Source organism: Heloderma suspectum, chromosome 7, assembly GCF_057233095.1.
Source record: "Heloderma suspectum isolate Gila_16-S chromosome 7, 16-S_ref, whole genome shotgun sequence".
Classification (NCBI taxonomy): Eukaryota; Metazoa; Chordata; class Lepidosauria; order Squamata; family Helodermatidae; genus Heloderma; species Heloderma suspectum.
This window is the reverse complement of record NC_139464.1, coordinates 55,634,601-55,654,951: the sequence shown is the minus strand read 5'-3', so window position 1 is coordinate 55,654,951 and position 20,351 is coordinate 55,634,601. Positions and strand designations below refer to the sequence as shown.

The following is a 20,351-nucleotide window of genomic DNA, read 5'->3' as shown; positions in this document are numbered from 1 at the left end:
CCATGGGCAGCTGGTTGGCCACTGTGTGAACAGAACGCTGGGCTAGATGGGCCCTTGGTCTGATCCAGCAGGGCACTTCTCATGTTCTTATAGATTCTCAAATAGAATTGAGGAATTTATTTGATAGGCTTTAGGGGTCTTTTATATTTGATTGGGTACTACTGGTTATGCTTCTCAAGATGTGTATGATGATATTGCTATTGTTGTTGTTCAGTCGTTCAGTCGTGTCCGACTCTTCGTGACCCCATGGACCATAGCACGCCAGGCCTTCCTGTCCTGCGCTCTCTCCCGGAGCGTGCTCAAGTTCATATTCATTGCATTGGTGATGCTATCTAGCCATCTCATCCTCTGCCGTCCCCTTCTCCTTTTGCCTTCAGTCTTTCCCAGCATCAGGGTCTTTTCCAGGCAGTTTTCTCTTCGCATTAGGTGGCCAAATTATTGGAGCTTCAGCTTCATTATCTGTCCTTCCAATGAGCACTCAGGGTTGATTTCCTTTAGGATGGACTGATTTGACCTCCTTGCAGTCCAGGGGACTCGTAACAGTCTTCTCCAGCACCACAGTTCGAAAGCATCAATTCTTCGGCGCTCAGCCTTCCTTATAGTGCAGCTCTCACAGCCATACATTACTACTGGGAAAACCATAGCTTTGATTAGACGGACCTTTGTCGGCAAGGTGATGTCTCTGCTTCTTACTATGCTGTCTAGGTTGGCCATAGCTTTCCTCCCAAGGAGCAAGCGTCTTTTAATTTCATGGCTACAGTCACCGTCTGCGGTGATCTTGGAGCCCAAGAAAGTAAAATCTGTCACTGCTTCCATTTCTTCCCCTTCTATATGCCAGGAAGTGATGGGGCCAGATGCCATGATCTTCGTTTTTTTAATGTTGAGTTTCAAACCAGCTTTTGCACTCTCCTCTTTCACCCTCAACAAGAGGCTCTTGAGATCCTCTTCGCTTTCTGCCATTAGGGTGGTATCATCTGCATATCGGAGGTTGTTGATAATTCTCCCAGCAATCTTAATTCCGACCTCTGATTCATCCAACCCGGCATTTCTCATGATGTACTCTGCATATAAGTTAAATAAGCAGGGTGACAATATGCAGCCTTGTCGTACTCCTTTCCCAATTTTGAACCAATCGGTTGTTCCATGTCTGGTTCTTACTGTTGCTTCTTGACCTTCGTACAGGTTTCTCAGGAGACAGGTAAGGTGGTCTGGTACTCCCATCACTTTAAGAATTTGCCACAGTTTGTTGTGATCCACACAATCAAAGGCTTTAGCGTAGTCAATGAAGCATAAATAGACGTTTTTCTGGAATTCGATTTGATCTCTAGTTCCTCTGCCTCTTCGAAACCCAGCTTGTACTTCCGGTAGTTCTCGGTTCGCATACTGCTGAAGCCTAGCTTGTAGGATTTTGAGCATCACCTTGCTGGCATGTGAAATGAGTGCAATTGTGCGGTAGTTTGAACACTCTTTGGCGTTGCCCTTCTTTGGAATTGGAATGTAAACTGACCTTTTCCAGTCTTGCGGCCACTGTTGAGTGTTCCAGATTTGTTGGCATATTGAATGCAGCACTTTAACAGCATCATCTTTTAGGATTTTAAATAGCTCGGCTGGAATACTGTCATCTCCGCTAGCTTTGTTGTTACTAATGCTTCCTAAGGCCCACTTGACTTCACTCTCTAGGATGTCCGGCTCAAGTTCAGTGACCGCACTATCATGGCTATCAGGGCTATCAGGGACATTCAGATCTTTCCTGTATAGTTCTTCTGTGTATTCTTGCCACCTCTTCTTAATCTCATCTGCTTCTGTTAGGTCCCTGCCTTCTTTGTCCTTTATCATGCCCGTCTTTGCACAAAACGTTCCCTTGAGATCTCCAATTTTCTTGAAGAGATCTCTAGTCTTTCCCATTCTGTTGTTTTCCTCGATTTCTTTGCATTGTTCATTTAAGAAGGCCTTCTTGTCTCTCCTTGCTATTCTCTGGAACTCTGCATTTAGTCAGGTATATCTTCCCCTTTCTCCCTTGCTTTTCGCTTCCCTTCTTTCGTGAGCTACTTGTAAAGCCTCATCAGACAGCCACTTTGCTTTCTTGCATTTCTTTTTCTTTGGGATGGATTTCGTTGCTGCCTCCTGAACAATGTTACGGACCTCCGTCCATAGTTCCTCAGGCACTCTGTCTATCAGGTCTAATCCCTGAAATCTATTCCTCACCTCCACTGTATATTCATCAGGGATATGATTGAGGTCATACCTGAACGGTTTAGTGGTTTTCCCAACGTTCTTCAATTTAAGCCGAAATTTTGCAAGAAGCAGCTCATGATCTGAGCCACAGTCAGCTCCAGGTCTTGTTTTTACTGACTGTATGGAGCTTCTCCATCTTTGGCTGCAAAGGACATAATCAATCTGATTTCGATATTGACCATCTGGTGACGTCCATGTGTAGAATCGCCTCTTGTGCTGTTGGAAAAGAGTGTTTGCTATGATCAGCGTGTTCTCTTGGCAAAACTCTATTAGCTTTTGTCCTGCTTCATTTTGTACACCAAGGCCATGCCTGCCTGTTATCCCGGTGATTTCTTGACTTCCTACTTTAGCATTCCAATCCCCTATGATGAAGAGGACATCTTTTTTTGGTGTTAGTTCTAGAAGGTGTTGTAGGTCTTCATAGAACCGATCAACCTCAGCTTCTTCGGCCTCAGTGGTTGGGGCATAGACTTGAATTACTGTGATGTTGAATGGTTTGCCTTGGATTCGTACTGAGATCATTCTATCATTTTTAAGATTGTACCCCAGTACTGCTTTTCCCACCCTTTTGTTGACTATGAGTGCTACTCCATTTCTTCTAAGGGATTCTTGCCCACAATAGTAGATATGATGGTCACCTGAATTAAATTCGCCCATGCCTGTCCATTTTAGTTCGCTGATTCCCAAGATGTCGATGTTCAATCTTGCCATCTCATGTTTGACCACCTCCAGCTTACCTTGATTCATTGATCTGACATTCCAGGTTCCTAAACAATATTGTTCTTTACAGCATCGGATTTTCTTTTCACCACCAGACACATCCACAGCTGAGTGTCCTTTCGGCTTTGGCCCAGCCGCTTCACTCTTTCTGGCGCTACTTGGAAATACCCTCTGCTCTTCCCCAGTAGCATATTGGACACCTTCCGACCTGAGGGGCTCATCTTCCGGCGTCATCTCTTTTAGCCTTGTGATACGTTCCATGGGGTTTTCTTGGCAAGAATACTGGAGTGGGTTGCCATTTCCTTCTCCAGTGGACCACATTTTGTCAGAACTCTCTGCCATGACCTGTCTGTCTTGGGTGGCCCTGCACGGCATAGCTTATGGCTTCACTGAGTTACGCAAGCCCCTTCGCCACAACAAGGCAGTGATCCATGAAGGGGGATATTGCTATTACTACCTAGAATTTCTATGTAATGTTTAATCAAGGCTCAGTTGCAAACTGTGACTAGAATGGCTGGGAAAATAAAATATTAAATAAAAGTTATTTATCAGTATGAGCATGTCAAGTATCTGCTTTCCATTCAAATATTTTCCCTTAACATATCAGATATTTTACAGTTTCTTTCAAAAGAGACAGCTTTTCTATTTTTTTCTAGTGAAAAGGAACTACATTTTAAAATGGTTTCCTGAGTGGTTTCTACTAAGTGTCTATTGGCTTACCCTGGCAAAATCCCCAGACAACCTGAGGTCCCCAAACCCTCAGAAAATGACATATTTATGTAATATGTGTTGAGAATGCAAATTCTTCAGGCCAAGCACATCTGCTTGTGTACATGGCTCCATATAAACAGCCGAATGCAGAAATCACCTTCTGTGGCTGATGGCCCTGGAAGCTCATTTTCCTTCCTTTGGTAATCAGAATTTCACCATTACCTATATTTGGAGCTATACCTTCCGAAAGCAAATTATGAAACAAGCTTTCTAATATTACACATTTTGGTAGCAGCTCTGAGTCATGTTATTGATAGGGATGTCAGAGAATTCCGCCATGGATCTCGGTGAGGGCGATTGCCAGTGCATTCGGCCCCCCAAAATCCATGGCGGAACGAAGCCCCTGCCCCCCCAACCCACGAAAGGCATGCAAAATGGAGCACTTACCTGCTGCTGTCCGCGCTGACTTGCGAATGGCAGCCGCTTCTGGAGCGGAGCTGGCCCAGGGAGGATTCTGGGGGGAGGGACGGAGCTCCTCCCCCCCACCACAAATCCAAGCTCCGCAAAGGTACGTGACTTTCGTACATCCCTAGTTATTGATTGCTAAAGTAGTTTCAAATGTTTCATAGATTCATTACAAGCCACAGTCCCTGCTGGTGCTGGGTCCCCTCTTTGAGCCCATGTTGAGGGTTGGGGTGGGAAGGAGGAAATACGCTATATGCCTAGCAGCCACCAACAATGGGCAGCTTGCTGCTGCTGTGGTGTGGTCTGAGCTACCATGACCCCCAGCCAATCAGAAAGCATCAGGAGAGAACTCGGATTGATCTGGGCAGACCAGAAAGAGAACATCTTCCCTTTGGTCTGCAAATACAGGGGTGGGATTCCATGGAACCAGCCACTGCATTCTTGGCCCACCCAACTCCTCTTTTAAATTGTGTTACAACAGCAGAGTAAGCTATGTTGCACATTGCTATGAACCCAGTGTTAGCCACCATTTGACAGGTCTTGGGGAGGAATTTTATCCAGGATCATAACTGACTATCCTGGTCCTGGTTTTTTTTTGCCTTCCTCATAACTATTTCTTTGGTGTATATATTTGCTCTGTTGCTCCTATGAGGCCATTTAAGTCTTTGTCACAAGTACTGAAGCATCTCACAACTACTAGAACATCAAGTGGGATCCTTAGTTTCCAGCTTGGTAGCCCCATCGAGACCATCTGGATCAAAATGAATGGAGCAAAGAATAAAAGGAACCTGGTGGTCGGAGTCTACTACTGGCCACCCAATAAAGGAGAAGATGAGGATGAAACTTTTGAAAAGCAAATAGCCAATGTTTTAAGGAAGCATGATGTAGTAGTAATGGGGGACTTCAATTTCCCCGATATTTGTTGGGAGACAAATTCTGCAAAACATGGCCCCTCCAGGAAATTCCTGACTTGTGTGGCAGATAACTTCCTCCTACAGAAAGTAGAGGAAGGAACTAGAGGATCGGCTATCCTTGACTTGATCCTAACCAACAGAGATGACTTAGTGGATAAAGCAGCAATTACAGGAACTCTGGGGGAAAGCGACCATGTTGTACTTCAGTTCTTGGTTCTAAGGGAAGCTGAAGCTGATTGTAGTCAAACGTGTAACCTGTATTTTAGGAAATCTGATTTTAATAAACTCAGGAAAATGATCAGTAAGGTCCCATGGCAAGCGACGCTAATGAAAAAAGGAGTCCAAGATGGGTGGGAGCTTTAAAAAAAGGAAATTCTCAAGGCACAATCACAAACAATTCCAACAAGAAGAAAAGGTGGAAGACAACAGAAGAAGCCAATGTGGCTTCACAAAAAGCTTAGAGATGACCTAAAAACAAAAAAGGACACATATAGGAAGTGGAAGGAAGGCCAAGCAACAAAGGAAGAGTACAGGCAGGTAGCACAGAATTGCAGGGATGGTGTCAGGAAGGCTAAAGCTGAGAATGAGCTGAAGTTAACGAGGGATGCTAAAAGCAACAAAAAGGCTTTCTTCAGCTACGTGCATAGTGAAAGACAGAGGGAAAAAATGGTTGTTCAGCTATTAAATAAGGATGGCAAAATGATAACAGATGACAAAGAAAAGGCAGAGGTGCTCAATTCCTACTTTGGCTCAGTCTTCTCCCAAAAGAGGGTCTATGACCCCCCTGGCAAAGGTGAAGTACAGGCTGAAGGGGCAGGATTGCAGCTTGAGATCGATAGGCATATAGTCAAGGAACACCTAATTACTTTGAATGAGTTCAAATCTCCAGGGCCAGATGAACTGCATCCTAGAGTAATAAAGGAACTGGCAGAAGAACTCTCAGAACCGCTGTCTATTCTCTTTGAGAAATCATGGAGGACGGGGGAAGGGCCAGATGACTGGAGAAGGGCTAATGTTGTCCCTATCTTCAAAAAGGGTAAAAAGGAGGAACCTGGGAACTACAGACCAGTCAGTCTGACATCCATCCCTGGGAAAATTCTGGAGCAGATGATAAAGCAATCCATCTGTAAGCACCTTGAAAACAATGCAGTGATTACTCAAAGCCAACATGGATTTGTCAAGAACAAATCCTGCCAGACGAATCTAATCTCATTTTTTGATCAAGTAACCTCCCCTATGGACCGTGGGAATGCTGTAGACATCATATACCTCAACTTCAGCAAAGCTTTCGACAAAGTGCCCCATGATATCCTGATGAGCAAACTAGCTCAAAGTGCGATAGATGAAATGAAACAACGATCAGGTGGATCCACAGTTGGCTACAGAATTGGACTCAAAGAGTGCTTATCAATGGGACCTTCTCAAACTGGGGAGAGGTAATGAATGGGGTACCACAGGGCTTAGTCCTGGGCCCAGTGCTCTTCAACATTTTTATGAATGACCTGGAGGAGGAGGTGCAGGGAATGCTGATCAAATTTGCAGATGATACAAAATTGGGCGGGATAGCTTATACTTTGGAAGAAAGAAACAAAATTCAAAGTGATCTGGATAAACTGGAGCGCTGGGGAGAAAACAACAGAATGAAATTTAATAGGGATAAATGCCAAGTTCTGCACCCAGGAAAAAGAAACCAAATGCACAGTTATAAGATGGGGGATACATGGCTCAACAACACTATAAGCGAGAAAGACCTTGGAATTGTTGTCGATCACAAGCTGAATATGAGCCAACAATGTGATGTGGCTGCAAAAAAGGCAAATGCTATTTTGGGCTGCATTAATAGAAGCATAGCTTCCAAATCCCAGGTAGGGATGTACGAAAGGCACTTACCTTTCGCGGATTATGTTTATGGTTGGGGGGGAGGTGTTCCATCCCTCCCCCCGGAATCCTTGCTGGGGGGGGAGGCGCTCTGTTCCTCCCCCCCAGAATCCTGGCTGGCCGGCTGTGCTCTGCAGGGACTCTGCAGAGCTGCCGGCCGGCTCTGCCAGCAGCCGGACATCCGGCCGCTGGCTAGCAGGGACGCAAATGGCGGCGGCCGTAGCCGCCACCATTTGCGTCCCTGCAGTCAGCCGTGATAGGCTAAGTAAATGTTTACGTAGCCTATCATGGCTGACTGAAAAAAAAACAAAAAATGTGCGTATGCAAATGGCGGCGGTCATGGCCGCCACCATTTGCATTCCTTATTTTGGCACGTCTTAGTCTACGTAAACATTTATGTAGACTAAGACGGTGAAAATAAGGGGAACGCAAATAGCATAGCAGACGCTATTTGCGTTCCCCTTATTTTCGCTGTCTTAGTCTACGTAAATGTTTACGTAGACTAAGACGTGCCAAAATAAGGAACGCTATGTAAACATTTACATAGCCTATCACAGTTTTTTTAAAAAACCTAGCCGTGATAGGCTACGTAAATCTTTACGTAGCCAATCATGTTTTTTTTTAAAAAAACTGGAAATGGCGGCGGTGGCGGCCGGTTGGAAGACCGGCTGCCGCAGCCACCGCAGCCACCGGAGCCGCTGCCGCCAGGAAGATCCGCCCAAGGTAAGTCTCATCCCAGGGGAGGCGGGGGGGCAGGCCGTTCCGCCACCGATTTCGGCGGGCTGAATGCGCTGGCATTCGGCCTCCCAGAGATCTGTGGCGAAATTTTCGTACATCCATAATCCCAGGAAGTACTAATTAGGGATGTACGAAAGTCACTTAGCTGAACCCTATTTGCGTTCCCCTTATTTTCGCCATAGTCTACGTAAATGTTTATGTTTATGTTTACGTAAATGTTTACATAGACTAGACATGCCAAAATAAGGAATGCGCCCATGGGCGCCGCCATTTGCGTACATGCGGTTTTTTTTTTCCTCCCCACTCAGCTGTGATAGGCTACATAAACATTTACGTAGCCTATCACGGTGTTTTTTAAAAATCTAGCCGTGATAGGCTACGTAAATCTTTACGTAGCCTATCACTTTTTTTTTTTTTTTAACTTGGAAATGGCAGCAGCAGCAGCCGGTCGGAAGACTGGCCGCTGCAGCCACCGCCGCTGAACCGCCGCCGGAGCCGCCACCGCCAGGGACATTCGCACAAGGTAAGTCCCGTCCCGGGGGGGGCGGGGGGGGCAGACCATTTCTCCACCAATTTTGGGGAGCCAAATGCGCTGGCATTCGGCCTCCCTGAGATTCGTGGAGAAATTCTCTGACATCCTTAGTACTAGTTGCCCTCTACTCAGCACTGGTCAGGCCTCATCTGGAGTACTGTGTCCAGTTCTGGGCACCAAACTTTAAGAAGGATGCAGACAAACTGGAGAGGGTTCAGAGGAGGGCAACAAAGATGATCAGGGGACTGGAAACAAAGCCCTATGAAGAGTACGGATGTCAGAGAATTCCGCGAGGGATCTCGGTGAGGCCGAATGCCAGTGCATGAAGCCCCCACCCTCCCAACCCATGAAAGGCGCCTCGGACAAAGTCTCCTCCGCCCCCACCCCACGAAAGGCGCGCAAAATGGAGCACTTACCTGTTCCTGTCCGCCCTGCTTTACGAATGGCAGCTGTCCTGCGGCCGCCATTCGCTTCCTCTGCTCAATAGCCGTGATAGGCTACATAAATACATAAATACTTATGCAGCCTATCACGGCTAATGCAGGCATGCCATTTGCATCCCTGCGGAGGCCGTGATAGGCTACGTAAGTATTTACGTAGCCTATCATGGCGGGGGGGGGGGAAACTTAGTGTACGCAAATGGCGGCGGCTACCATGGCTTAGGTTAAGATGCTGAACTGCAGACTGGAAGGTCAGCAGGTCAGCAGTTCGAGACCCGAGTGCTGCGTGACGGAGTGAGCTCCCGTCTTCAGTCCCAGCTTCTGCCAACCTAGCAGTTCGAAAGCAAGAAATTGCAAGTAGATAAATAGGTACTGCCTCGGCGGGAAAGGTAACAGCATTCCGTGCACCTCGGTGTTCAGTCATGCCGGCCACATGACCACGGAAGCGTCTTCGGACAGCGCTGGCTCTTCGGCTTAGAAACGGGGATGAGCATCTTACCCTAGAGTCAGACACGACTGGTTGGGGACACCTTTACCTTTTTACTTTTTACCGCCATTTGCGTATGCTGGGTTTTTTTCCCCCGTGCCATGATAGGCTATATAAATACTTATGTAGCCTATCACGGCATGGGGTTTTCCCCCCTGCCGTGATAGGCTACGTAAATATTTACGTAGCCTATCACGGTTCACTACAGGGACGCAAATGGCGACGGCTATGACAGCCGCCATTTGCATCCCTGCAGGGCTGCCCAGCGGCCGGATGTCCGGCTGCGGACGGCCGGAGGTGGCCAGTGGCTCTGCAGCTTGGCCGCGGAGCAGAGCCGGCTGGGCAGGATTCCAGGGGGAGGGATGGAGCACCTCCCCCCCCTGTCGAGGATTCCAGGGGGAGGGACGGAGCGCCTCCCCCCCTCCGCAGATTGCCCAGCGCAGAGCCAGGTAGGGGTTTCGTACATCCCTAAAAGAGAGACTGAAAAAACTGGGCATGTTTAGCCTTGAGAAGACTGAGGGGATATATGATAGCGCTCTTCAAGTACTTGAAAGGCTGTCACAGAGAGGAAGGCCAGGATCTCCTCTCGATCATCCCAGAGTGCAGGACATGGAATAATGGGCTCAAGTTACAGGAAGCCAGATTCCGGCTGAACATTAGGAAAAACTTCCAGACTGTTAGATAGGGATGTATGAAAGTCACTTACCTTTTCACAGGGGTGATTCGCGGTGGGGGGAAGGCGCTCTGCATCTCCCCCTGAAGTCCTAAACTGGCCAGCTCCGCTCTGCAGCAACTCTGTGGAGCCACTAGCTGGGTGTATTCGTAGGCGTGTGAAGCCTGTGGATGCAAATGGCGGCGGCTACGGCAGCCGCCATTTGCCTTCATGTTTTTGGCTGTGATAGGCTACGTAAATATGTGCGTAGCCTATCACGGTGAAAGACAGGGGCACAAATGGCGGCTGCTACGGTGGCTGCCATTTGTGTTCCTTTTTTTGCCATGATAGGCTACCTAATTATTTACGTAGCCTATCACGGCCTTAATGGGGAAGTGAATACCAGCCACACATGTGGCCTCTATTCACAAAGCAGCGCAAACGGCACCAGGTAAGTTCTCTGTTTCACGCGCCTTTTGGGGGGTGGGGGGCTTTGTTCCGCCACAGATTTCGGGGGGCTGAAATCTGAGATCCGTGGCTGAATGCTCTGACATCCCTACTGTAAGAGCAATACGACAATGGAACTAATTACCTAGGGAGGTAGTGGGCTCTCCCACGCTGGAGACATTCAAGACGAGGCTGGACAGCCATCTGTCAGGGATGCTCTTACTTGGATTCCTGCACTGAGCAGGGGGTTGGACTCAATGGCCTTGTGTGCCCCTTCCAACCCTACTATTCTATGATTCTAGTTGAGAAAAAGTGCGGGAGAGGGGCTCCTTGCTCACTCACACAGGAGGCTTCAGGAATATGGGAGATGAGCCAGCCTAGTTCAGGGCTGACACCATAACCATGCCCCTAGGTGGCTGGGTACCAATCATGGGAACAACGTAGGCCTTATCCACCTTCCCAACATGACTGAGCAGATGGGCCAGGGCAAGCAATTCTGTCAGCATTCAGGTTGTCATAAACAGGATCCTTGCTCATATGCCATGCCTTGCCACTGTGGAGCTGTATGCAGTGAAGTTGGAGCCTGCTTTTTATCCAGGTTCTGTGAACCATATGTTCCCCCCACTCTGCCCTTACTCCACTCCTGCCAGAGGGCACAATGTATATGTGAAGACCTGAAAGTAACATGAAAATCACCTGGTCAAAAATTCTTCACTGAGGCCCATGTAGCTCAGAGTCACACAATTTTCTCTGTCAGGTCAAGCTCTAATTGTAGAACAGATTTGGCAATCACCTATCATAACTGGGCTTGGAAAACTGCATGGCTGCTAGAGGTGCTGCTGTAAATGTAATTGCTTTGCTGAATCTGTGTTAGACCTGAGCTGGTTGGTTTCGTAGCCCCATAAAAGATTTGAAGGATTTGCCCTTTCTTCCCTTGCACTGTTCTTATCTTCCCTGGACCCTAACACAGAGAAAGGGAGACAGCTGGGGGGGGGGGATTGATAGCAGTATGAGGCTCCATTAACTTCTGCACACCTATTCTAACGTCCCACCATGATCCAAATCCTAATTCTCATTCCTCAAATACAAAACTTTCAGCTACTTAGCTTGTGTATAGTTGTTGAATTTGCACAACATATATGTCTGATCTGATATTTTCTATTGTAGAATTAGTGATTTAAAATAATCATAATCATAATCATAATCATAATCAGAATTTTAAACACCTTTTCTGAAGTGATTGTTCACAGTGTGAACAATCCACATCCAATTGTTGCTTCCCAGCTTCTGTATATGTGTAGAATCACTACATATTACTTCAATATGATGTTTTGTAATGTTTGGTATTGCATGACACAGTCTTAAGTCTCCCTATAGTTTTGTTTTTCTGCTTAAATCAATCTCATGTACTACCACAGCTGAAAACATTTTTCTCTCATTTAGTCAGCTTTTTATTTTTATCCCTTCTGCTATTATTTATCTTGTACAATTTTGAGGAAGAGAAAATGATCATGTTTAAATGTGCCCTTTAATCAGTGTGATTACACTAGAATTTTCATTCTTTTAAATAATTTAAAATGCAAAATCTAAGAGGTCTAATTTAATTTCAAAGGTTCTATGAAAGAGAGCTAGTGCCTAGTGGTTCCCTTACTGATTAGCCATTTTCTCTAGGATAGCTCCTTTGATGTCCTTGTTCTTTCATTTTATCACACCGGTCTAAGGGTTGTTTCTATGAGATAATGGGAAAGTATTGGAAATACTGGTTGGGTCTAAGCTAGACTGAAACTGATATAAATACAAAGAGTCCTGTGGTTCCTTCAAAACTATCTTACGGGCACTTATGTTTTTGTAGGCAAGACACACTTTATCAGATGCACAAAGAAGACATATAAAAAGAGATAACAATGACGTGTAGTGAAGGAACAACGGGCAGGGAAATCCTATGGTCCCTAGGATTCCAACTGGTGGATACCAACTCCTGAGGCTGTAGATAATGCTACAACCACCCCCGTGCGGTCACTGTGGAAAGCGGCTGAGCAACCCCAGAAGATCTCAGAAAAGGTAAAAGGGGGGCGGGCTGGTGGGCAGGGAGGGGAGGGGAGAGGTATGGCTCCACAGGATCATACAGGCTTTTCATCGCCATCCCTGCCCACTGCCTGTAAGTCAGCTAGACAGGATCAGAGGCCCATGTAACTGAAATAGCTTTTTTTTTTTTTTTTTTAAGGAGGAACAGGAGCTGAAATTGCTTCCATCATTACTTCTGCTCTGCCTGGCTCTTGCCAGCAGCTTTGGATAGATGGAGGGCTCTGATCTTAATAAAGTAAGACAAGTATTCATGAATACATCTCAGCCTATGTATGCATGAGAGAATAATACATAGCAGTAAGTGAAACTCACATCCTTATAAACATAGACAGATTTGTGGTTGCCACTGGAAACACCCCTCCTCACATCTGTGTGTTGTTTGAGAGTACAAAGGAGGAAGTCTCACATCACTCTATTCTGAAAGTCCTTATAGGCTAATAAATCCTTGTGGGCTCCTATCCCAGATACTCTGTTTTCATACATAATAAGAATGGGTGAAGTTCTGATGAAATAGAGTAGCACAATAATTATTCTCATTTATAAGACAGGACTTAGACCAGATCCCAATAATTATACGCCAAATAGTCTTCTTCTGTTATTCATAAATTATATGCATGGTTTTTATATTATAAATTTGAAGCTTGACTGAAACGGAAGGTATCCTATTCTGTCCTGTAAGTGGCCTGCCTTGCTTTCACACATACTTGCCTGCCTGACACTGCAAATCCTTTCTCCACTATTCTAAGGCTAGTTAAAGTGTGTAAAAGGGGAAGTCCTACACCCTTTCATTCTTGGGTATGTAGCTGAGCTTATATTTTCTAAAAAGGTAAAGGTGTCCCCAACCAGTCGTGTCCGACTCTAGGGTGCGGTGCTCATCCCCGTTTCTAAGCCGAAGAGCCAGCGCTATCCGAAGATGCTTCCGTGGTCATGTGGCCGGCATGACTGAACACCGAGGTGCACGGAACACTGTTACCTTTCCCGCCGAGGCGGTACCTATTTATCTACTTGCAATTTCTTGCTTTCGAACTGCTAGGTTGGCAGAAGCTGGGACTGAAGACGGGAGCTCACTCCGTCACACAGCACTCAGGTCTCGAACTGCTGACCTGCTGACCTTCCAGTCTGCAGTTCAGTGTCTTAACCACTAAGCCTACTGGAACACTATTATGGTAGCTCTCATATCAGGTGTCACGTGCTGAGTGAGAGGCATTAAAAATGTGTCCACATTGGCATTTCTATAGAAAGCAGGATCTTCTATCTGCTACAGACTAACATGGCTACATGCTCAGGATAAATCTGATGTACCAACCTTAATGAGAAATATTTATGATAACAACCCCCCCTACATTTTGTAAGTTTTGAAGAACATTTTGAAGCTCTTCTCAAAAGTTAAAATGAATATAAACTACCCCTTAAACTGCACTCCTTCCTAGTCTCTTTCTCCTGCTGGACCTAACCGTCTCTTCCTTGTTCCCATGTTTATTTTCTTTTAACATTTCCTTTTTCCTGTTGTCTCTGCTTAGAAACAGCCACATAAATTATCTACTTGAATGACAGCTTTTCTTGCCTTAAGTCTCTCTTGAACAATAAGCTCCCTTAGGATGAAAACTTTAAAAAAGAAGCAGTCCAAGTTCCTAAAATTTGGAAAGTAAAGGAGAAATTAAAGCCAACATTTCACCTCATCTGCACATTTCTGCAGAATAGTAAACTTCTAGTACTTTCCACTCTAGTATTATTTGTAGCTCTTGCAACAGGAATATTAAAGTAAACCCAGACTTTTGTTTCCATCTGTCAGCTTCCTATCTGGAAGGATCACAAAGATACAAGAGAGAGCAACATAAAAGGGGAGATGTCAGAAGCATCATCATCCTACAGTTGCAAAACTGCACAAGCTGCAAATTTCCCTTAGCACCTGGAGGATGATACCAACATACATCATCTGCAGGAAAAGAAACATAGTACAGAGAGTTCACAGAAAATTCCTGATGTGTATAAAATGTCAGATTTATTTAATTTCTTTTCATTCATAAGAAGCATTCCAACATGGAAAAAAGACCCCCCGCTGACACTATGGCAAAAATCCTAGAAATCTACCTCAAGCAAAAATCACAGAGAGAAAAACAATTTCCTCATAATATGAGAAAAGCAAACATTCAGGCTCTTTTAGAATTGTATTTTACTGTCATAGGCATCTTGTGTAATATAGCCACTTAGCCAGACTTTCTTCTCTGACTTATCGTGCATAGAAAGAGTCTATTGCCCCAAACTGTCCAAGATTAAACTATGTAGCTCTTCCTCAGCATTTTTCCACCATTATATTATTGTTGTCTACCTTCACACATCTCTGTTTATTTCCCCACAGAGACTATCTTGAAAGTAAAGATGTTGCTAAATTTCATAATTACCTGGTTCAAAATATAATCTAGCACATAAGGCTCAGATGTATTATGAATTGAGTGCCATCTCTCCAAGACGTTTTTTCTGCAGTTCAGAATATAAAACAAGATTTGCACACACATGATCAATGAGTTTTCAATTGTCCTGCAAAATTTCATCTATTTTTGGTACAATCCCTGGACACTATTCACAGCTCAAATAGACTGTTCTCTGAAAAAGCCATTCCAGAGGCTGGCATTTAAAAATTTAGGAAGCTGTGTGAAGTCCCTGAGGTAATCATACAGAGCACAGCTCAGGGGAGCTCCAAAGGCTAGGTTGTAAGGAAGCTGTGTAATCCCTGAGCTTGAGTGACCAAGCTCTGGTCTTTGACCCAAATGACCTTAGGAAGATGCCCTTTATGTATTCTCTGTAACGCCACCACTTGCTGCCAATATGACTGGTAGGCACTCCAGCGTAGTCCCTTTCAAAGCTTGAAAACCCCATTTCCATCAAAAGGAATGCCTAGTCTTGCTTGAAATTATTTCAGGGGGTACTTTCATAGGGGGTATCAAATTCATACACATACCAGTTGCTTCACATGAGCTGACAAGCATACTTTGTCTTCTTTCTTACAAAGAAGGGGTGGAATTATTTATTACACTTCCATTGCATCCTTCCTTCAAGGAACCACATGCAGCATACATGGCTTTCCCCTCCGTTTATCATTAAATAACCCTGTGTGGCAGGTTAGGCTGAAAGATAGTCACTGGGCCAAAGTGAACCAGTGAAAGTCATTACTTAGTAGGGGTCTTCACAATCCTAGACGGACACTGTAATTACTACCACACTGGCTCAGGTACAATCTTTTCTTCACTTCAACTGGCATGGAGCTGATTCTGCGGATGTTCATACTGTTATACACTGTATATAACTGGGTTGATCAACCTGTAGCCCTAGGCCGATGAGGCCCTCAGCCTAATTTCATACAGTCCTCAGCTTTTCAAACTCCTCTACATGAGATCAGTTCAGACCTCTGGCAAGAACAGTCTTTCCCTTCTCTGGCAGCCTGTGTGTGAAGGAGAGCAAAGGGAGAGAGAGCAAAGGGGGAGGCAAAAAGGAAGAGAAAAGAGAGTAGCAGAAAGAGGAAGACAGAAATAAAAGTGGTATCCACCTACTTTTGATTCCGACCCTTCCCATCACAGGCTTTGGCACCACTCACCACTGATGTGGGCCCCGACCCCAACAGATTACCCATGAGCGAATGTGGCCTTTGACAGAAAAAAGCTTGCACCAAAGGCTGTAACAGCCCCTCAAGAACAAAAATATATACAATTCATCAAAACATTCAGGACAGTGATATACAGATGATGATTTAACAGGTAGATATCCTGAACTGTGAAATATTGCACACACAAAAAAGTATATACTTTTGTTAGAAGGGAGATACTGAAAACTAGAAAGCTACATCTAACGAAAATATGTATTTTTTCTCCTTGTGTATATTGCCAAGAAGAATCAGAGTACCAAGAGATTACTTAATCTTTTCATTTGGAAAACGTATAGATAATTAACAGAAAGAAAAGATGAGTGCGGGAAAGTTATCGTTTTTGCTTTTCTTCTTGTGGTGTTTTGGCAGTACTGAAACATTGCTCATGTCTGAAATCTGAAATAATCTTTCCATACTCATTTAATGTAAAATCAGGAAACACATTTGAGTCCCTGATGGCTCTGTCCCAACTTATTCATAAAAGCATAAGATGGACTGGACCACTGACTATTACATAAGAACATAAGGAGAGCCATGCTGGATCAGACCAAGGGTTCATCTAGTCCAGCATTCCATTCACACAGCAGCCAACCAGCTATCGACCAGAGATCCACAAGCAGGGCATGAGCACAACAGCACCCTCCCACCCATGTTCCCCAACAACTGGCATACATAGGCTCACTGCCTCTGGTACTGGAGGTAGCACATAGCCATCAAGACTAGTAGCCATCGATAGCCTGATTGATATTCTGGTGTGCTGTTAAAATACGTGGTATTATGCCATCATTACAGTGATGTTGTATCAGCAGATAAGTTAATGCCAACTGGCTCTGTGCTAACAGGTGAAGCAACCGATGTTTGCTTTATTAAATTTTAACCCAGCATGTCATATCCCAGTGATTCTCTAATGAGATCCTCCAACAGAACCATAGAAATGGCTGACTGTGGTCTGAATCGTGTTTTGATTCCATTAAAGGTAAAAGAAAATGCAAGAACTTAGCAGGCAACCTATATCTTCCTCTCCCCTCCCTACAAAAATATGGAAATCTTATATAGCAAGAAGGCAAAATGCAAAATTTGGACTTACCTGTGCCTGATCAACAGATAGATTTTCATCATAGTCATATAGGTTATCCAGATCTTCCAATGCAACATCATATGTTTCAGAATCATAAATTACAGAACTCATTGTAGGAGCAGCCACAATAGCATCAAAGATAAATAATCCCATGAAAATATTTGCAAAGACCTTCATTCTTCAAGCTCTTCCTAGAGGAGGAAAGCAGAAAACTGATGATTAAAATTCAAATTATAGATATCCTATGAAATACTAGATTTATGCTATATTGAACAATATTCGTAGCATTCTGATGCAATTAAGATAATTCTATGTGCATATTCAGTCAATTAAACTGAGCTGAAAAGTAGAAGGGCAGCACTTCAGAATAATTTCCCCCTTTATTTTCACTACGTGTGGTAGCTCTTTCAAACAATGCTACTTCTGTTTATATATTCTGCTTCAATGCATATCTGTGTTGGCAGTGGGAAGTCCAGGTGCATAGCTGTGCTCCACCTTTGTGCCAGTTGCACCTTGTAGGGAGCATCCACGATGGAGGGAAAGATTGCAGCTCTTCCTGGAGTGGTCACATCACCAAGATATGTTTTGGGGCCTTGGAAGAGTAGTTTGGGTAGAGCAGTGGGAGTGATCACCTGGATCCAGCAATCAGCACTTTGCTGCTGGAATCGAAAGGCCACTGTATGGTTGCTGTGTCCACTTCCCTCTCAGCTTTGTGCAAGACACTGGACTCTTGTTTAATAATGTAGCCACTCCTGGTAAGGGATGCTTCCCCACAGAATCAGATGGTCCCCTGACATGGGATCCCCACAGCACACGCACACGGATACAGTTTGGCTGTGAGGCATGACTGGAGCACGCCATGATTCGAACAGGAGTAACCTGTGCAAGTTTGTACTCAGGCCATTTGGGCTCAGGCCATTGGATGCCTGGCTGGAGGTATGCTGCCCAAACACCAAGAACTCATCTAGCATGTTCATAGTAGTGGCTGAGTCCACAGTGGACTCTAATGTGCTTGCTGTTTCAATGGGCTGGATGTAGGTGCCAGTGGCAATGTGAATGCCCATGAAGGATGTTCTTTTGGGCTTACACAGCCTCTGCACCCTGACCTTCACATGCAGGGTTGGGCTGGGTTGTGTCTATAATTTTTACCTTCTTTCCTTGAAATCTAAAGCAGAATTAGACCATTGGTTTTGAATTTTATGAAAAACATTGGCCACAATATAACTAAACTTAATCACCCAAACTGATGTCAAAATGGTTTGTTAGTTGCAAGTCTCAGGTGTTAGCTGATGTTAATGCAACTTAAGGAGAAATAACTTTTGTTGGATTGGAGCCATGTGGTCTGAACATTAACAGTCTCCCCTCCTAATTTTAAAGCAACCCATTTTAAATTTTAAATATTCCCCATAAAATCCCATTATTCACATACAGCATACATTGAAAAGCAGAGTTACTGCTCAGGGGAGAAAAGAGTATAAATATGTATGTAGATCTATTGTATTAAAAACTGGGGATTTCACCCATGACTTCTTTCTTATTCATTGATAAGCTGTGCTTAAAGAGTAGCACACAGTGTATATTAGAAATTCATGAGACCCTTTTTCTTTTGAGGTTGCCTAGACTTGAGCAAACTGATATTACACCTCTTGAAAGAAGGCCTTTGTGAAGCAGGTTTACACATGAAGGCATGAAATTCCAATGGGAATGGTGAACAGCACAAGGCACTCATTTTTCTCTTGTGAGCTTTTAATTTTTTTTTAACTAGCTAGTAGACAGAACTTACAGGCAGCTGAGTTTCTTTTCCCTTAACCAAGGGTTAATTGTATTACACACTAGCACTGATTTATTTACAATGTTCTGGTTTTGCCAAAAACATCTCTACTGATATATAATGTTGATATTCTCTGCTTTATGACCCTCTCAGTGCTTGACAGATTTGCTAATTTTTTTAATAAGTAAGGAGAGTCTACCTTGGCCATTTTTTCTCTATTCACTTATCATTTCAAAATGTGTATTGATTCTTACTAGTTCTTATTGTATTATTACTATTATTAGTACTGTTCATGTTGTCTAGAACTTTTAATCTGAAAAGTGTTCGAACAACCTTTTTCTTGACATTCTCAGAAACACCCTCTGAAGTAAATCCTTGATCTAAATGTAACAATGGACAGCTGAGACTGAGAGATTGTGTTTGGAACACATGACTGGAGATACATCTGAATCCAGGTCTCTTCCATATCAACATCCATTGAACTACCCATTGAAATATACTGCCTTTTTTTCTAGAAGGGTATGGACCTAGGTGGTAAAAAAGAACATTATGAAGTACCATTAATTTTCCAGTTATTATTGTATTACTACACTGATAATTTTGAAAATTATTCACAAGTGTAATTCTGAAAATTACCTGATAGTTTAGTAGCATATCTGACTGGTGAAGTCTTCATCTTAAGTAAGTTAACTATATAATTCCTATGTATCAATATATAAATGTTATTATATGCCTCATTACACACACACCTGCAAATCTGCCTGGTCTGCTTAAACCTGCTTGTGAAATCTGTGTGCCTCTGTAGTCTGTACTTCTTTTATAAGCAAAATATTGGAACGTACAGTAATTATATTGGCATCTACAAGAGCTGTCAAATATTTTGATGAAAATTATGTACTTCTCACAGGAAGGCACTAAGAAATAGTCAAGTAAAAAGCAAATAACAAAAAGTACATATTTGTAATTATGATTCTTCTCAAAATATTAAAAAATACATAACTTTAAATGTAAGTTCTGTTTCAAAAAATCTAGTTTACTAATCAGTGAAGAAAGAAACAGAAAACTTACCTTTGGCTCCTGCTTTCTCAAATGGCACAGAGCTGCTATGAATACAGAGCCTGTGGTATTTGACCCTATCCAATGGCAGAGGGGTGCCGGGATTGTGGGAGGGTGGTACAGTAAGCTCTAATCCTCAGAAATGTCTTGATGCTTAAACACCTTCACATCACATCTTCTGAAAGAACCCTGAATGCAAAAGGTAATGCTGTAACAGGGAGAAAAACATTTCTGAAGGAAGAGGATGTACTTTAAAATTCATTACTGCATCAGCTAATTCCTCATTCTCAGCATTTCCAAGAATAAACATAAAGTTTTGAATATTGAAGTCTCTGTGTTATAAGTATAACAGCAAAGTAAAGAGGAAAAATTAAACTCATTGCCTGTATTGTGTACAAAGATACTTATTTTATTCTTTACAACATTATTTATTTGTATTTTATCATACCAACTGGACTTTTACTGTGCAAAGTGCTTTACAATAATTATCTCACCATCTTTG

At 43.7% G+C, this 20,351-nt stretch overlaps 1 protein-coding gene across 2 annotated transcripts in view; it reads right to left on the bottom strand.

Moving 5' to 3' along the window:
* EPYC (epiphycan) overlaps nucleotides 1–20,038 on the bottom strand; it is a 43,707-nt gene extending 23,669 nt beyond the window's left edge. Inside the window, exons 1-2 of one of the 2 annotated variants that reach the window (XM_084811780.1) lie at nucleotides 19,862–20,038; nucleotides 17,032–17,213 (exon numbers count right to left, since the gene is read on the bottom strand). In XM_084811780.1, the coding sequence (XP_084667906.1) occupies nucleotides 17,032–17,199 (168 nt within the window). In that variant the 5' untranslated portion in view covers nucleotides 17,200–17,213; nucleotides 19,862–20,038. Of the gene's footprint in view, nucleotides 1–17,031; nucleotides 17,259–19,861 lie in introns of those variants that run through there. The other variant, XM_084811778.1, reaches the window with a different exon arrangement.
* Nucleotides 20,039–20,351: the final 313 nt, after the last annotated feature.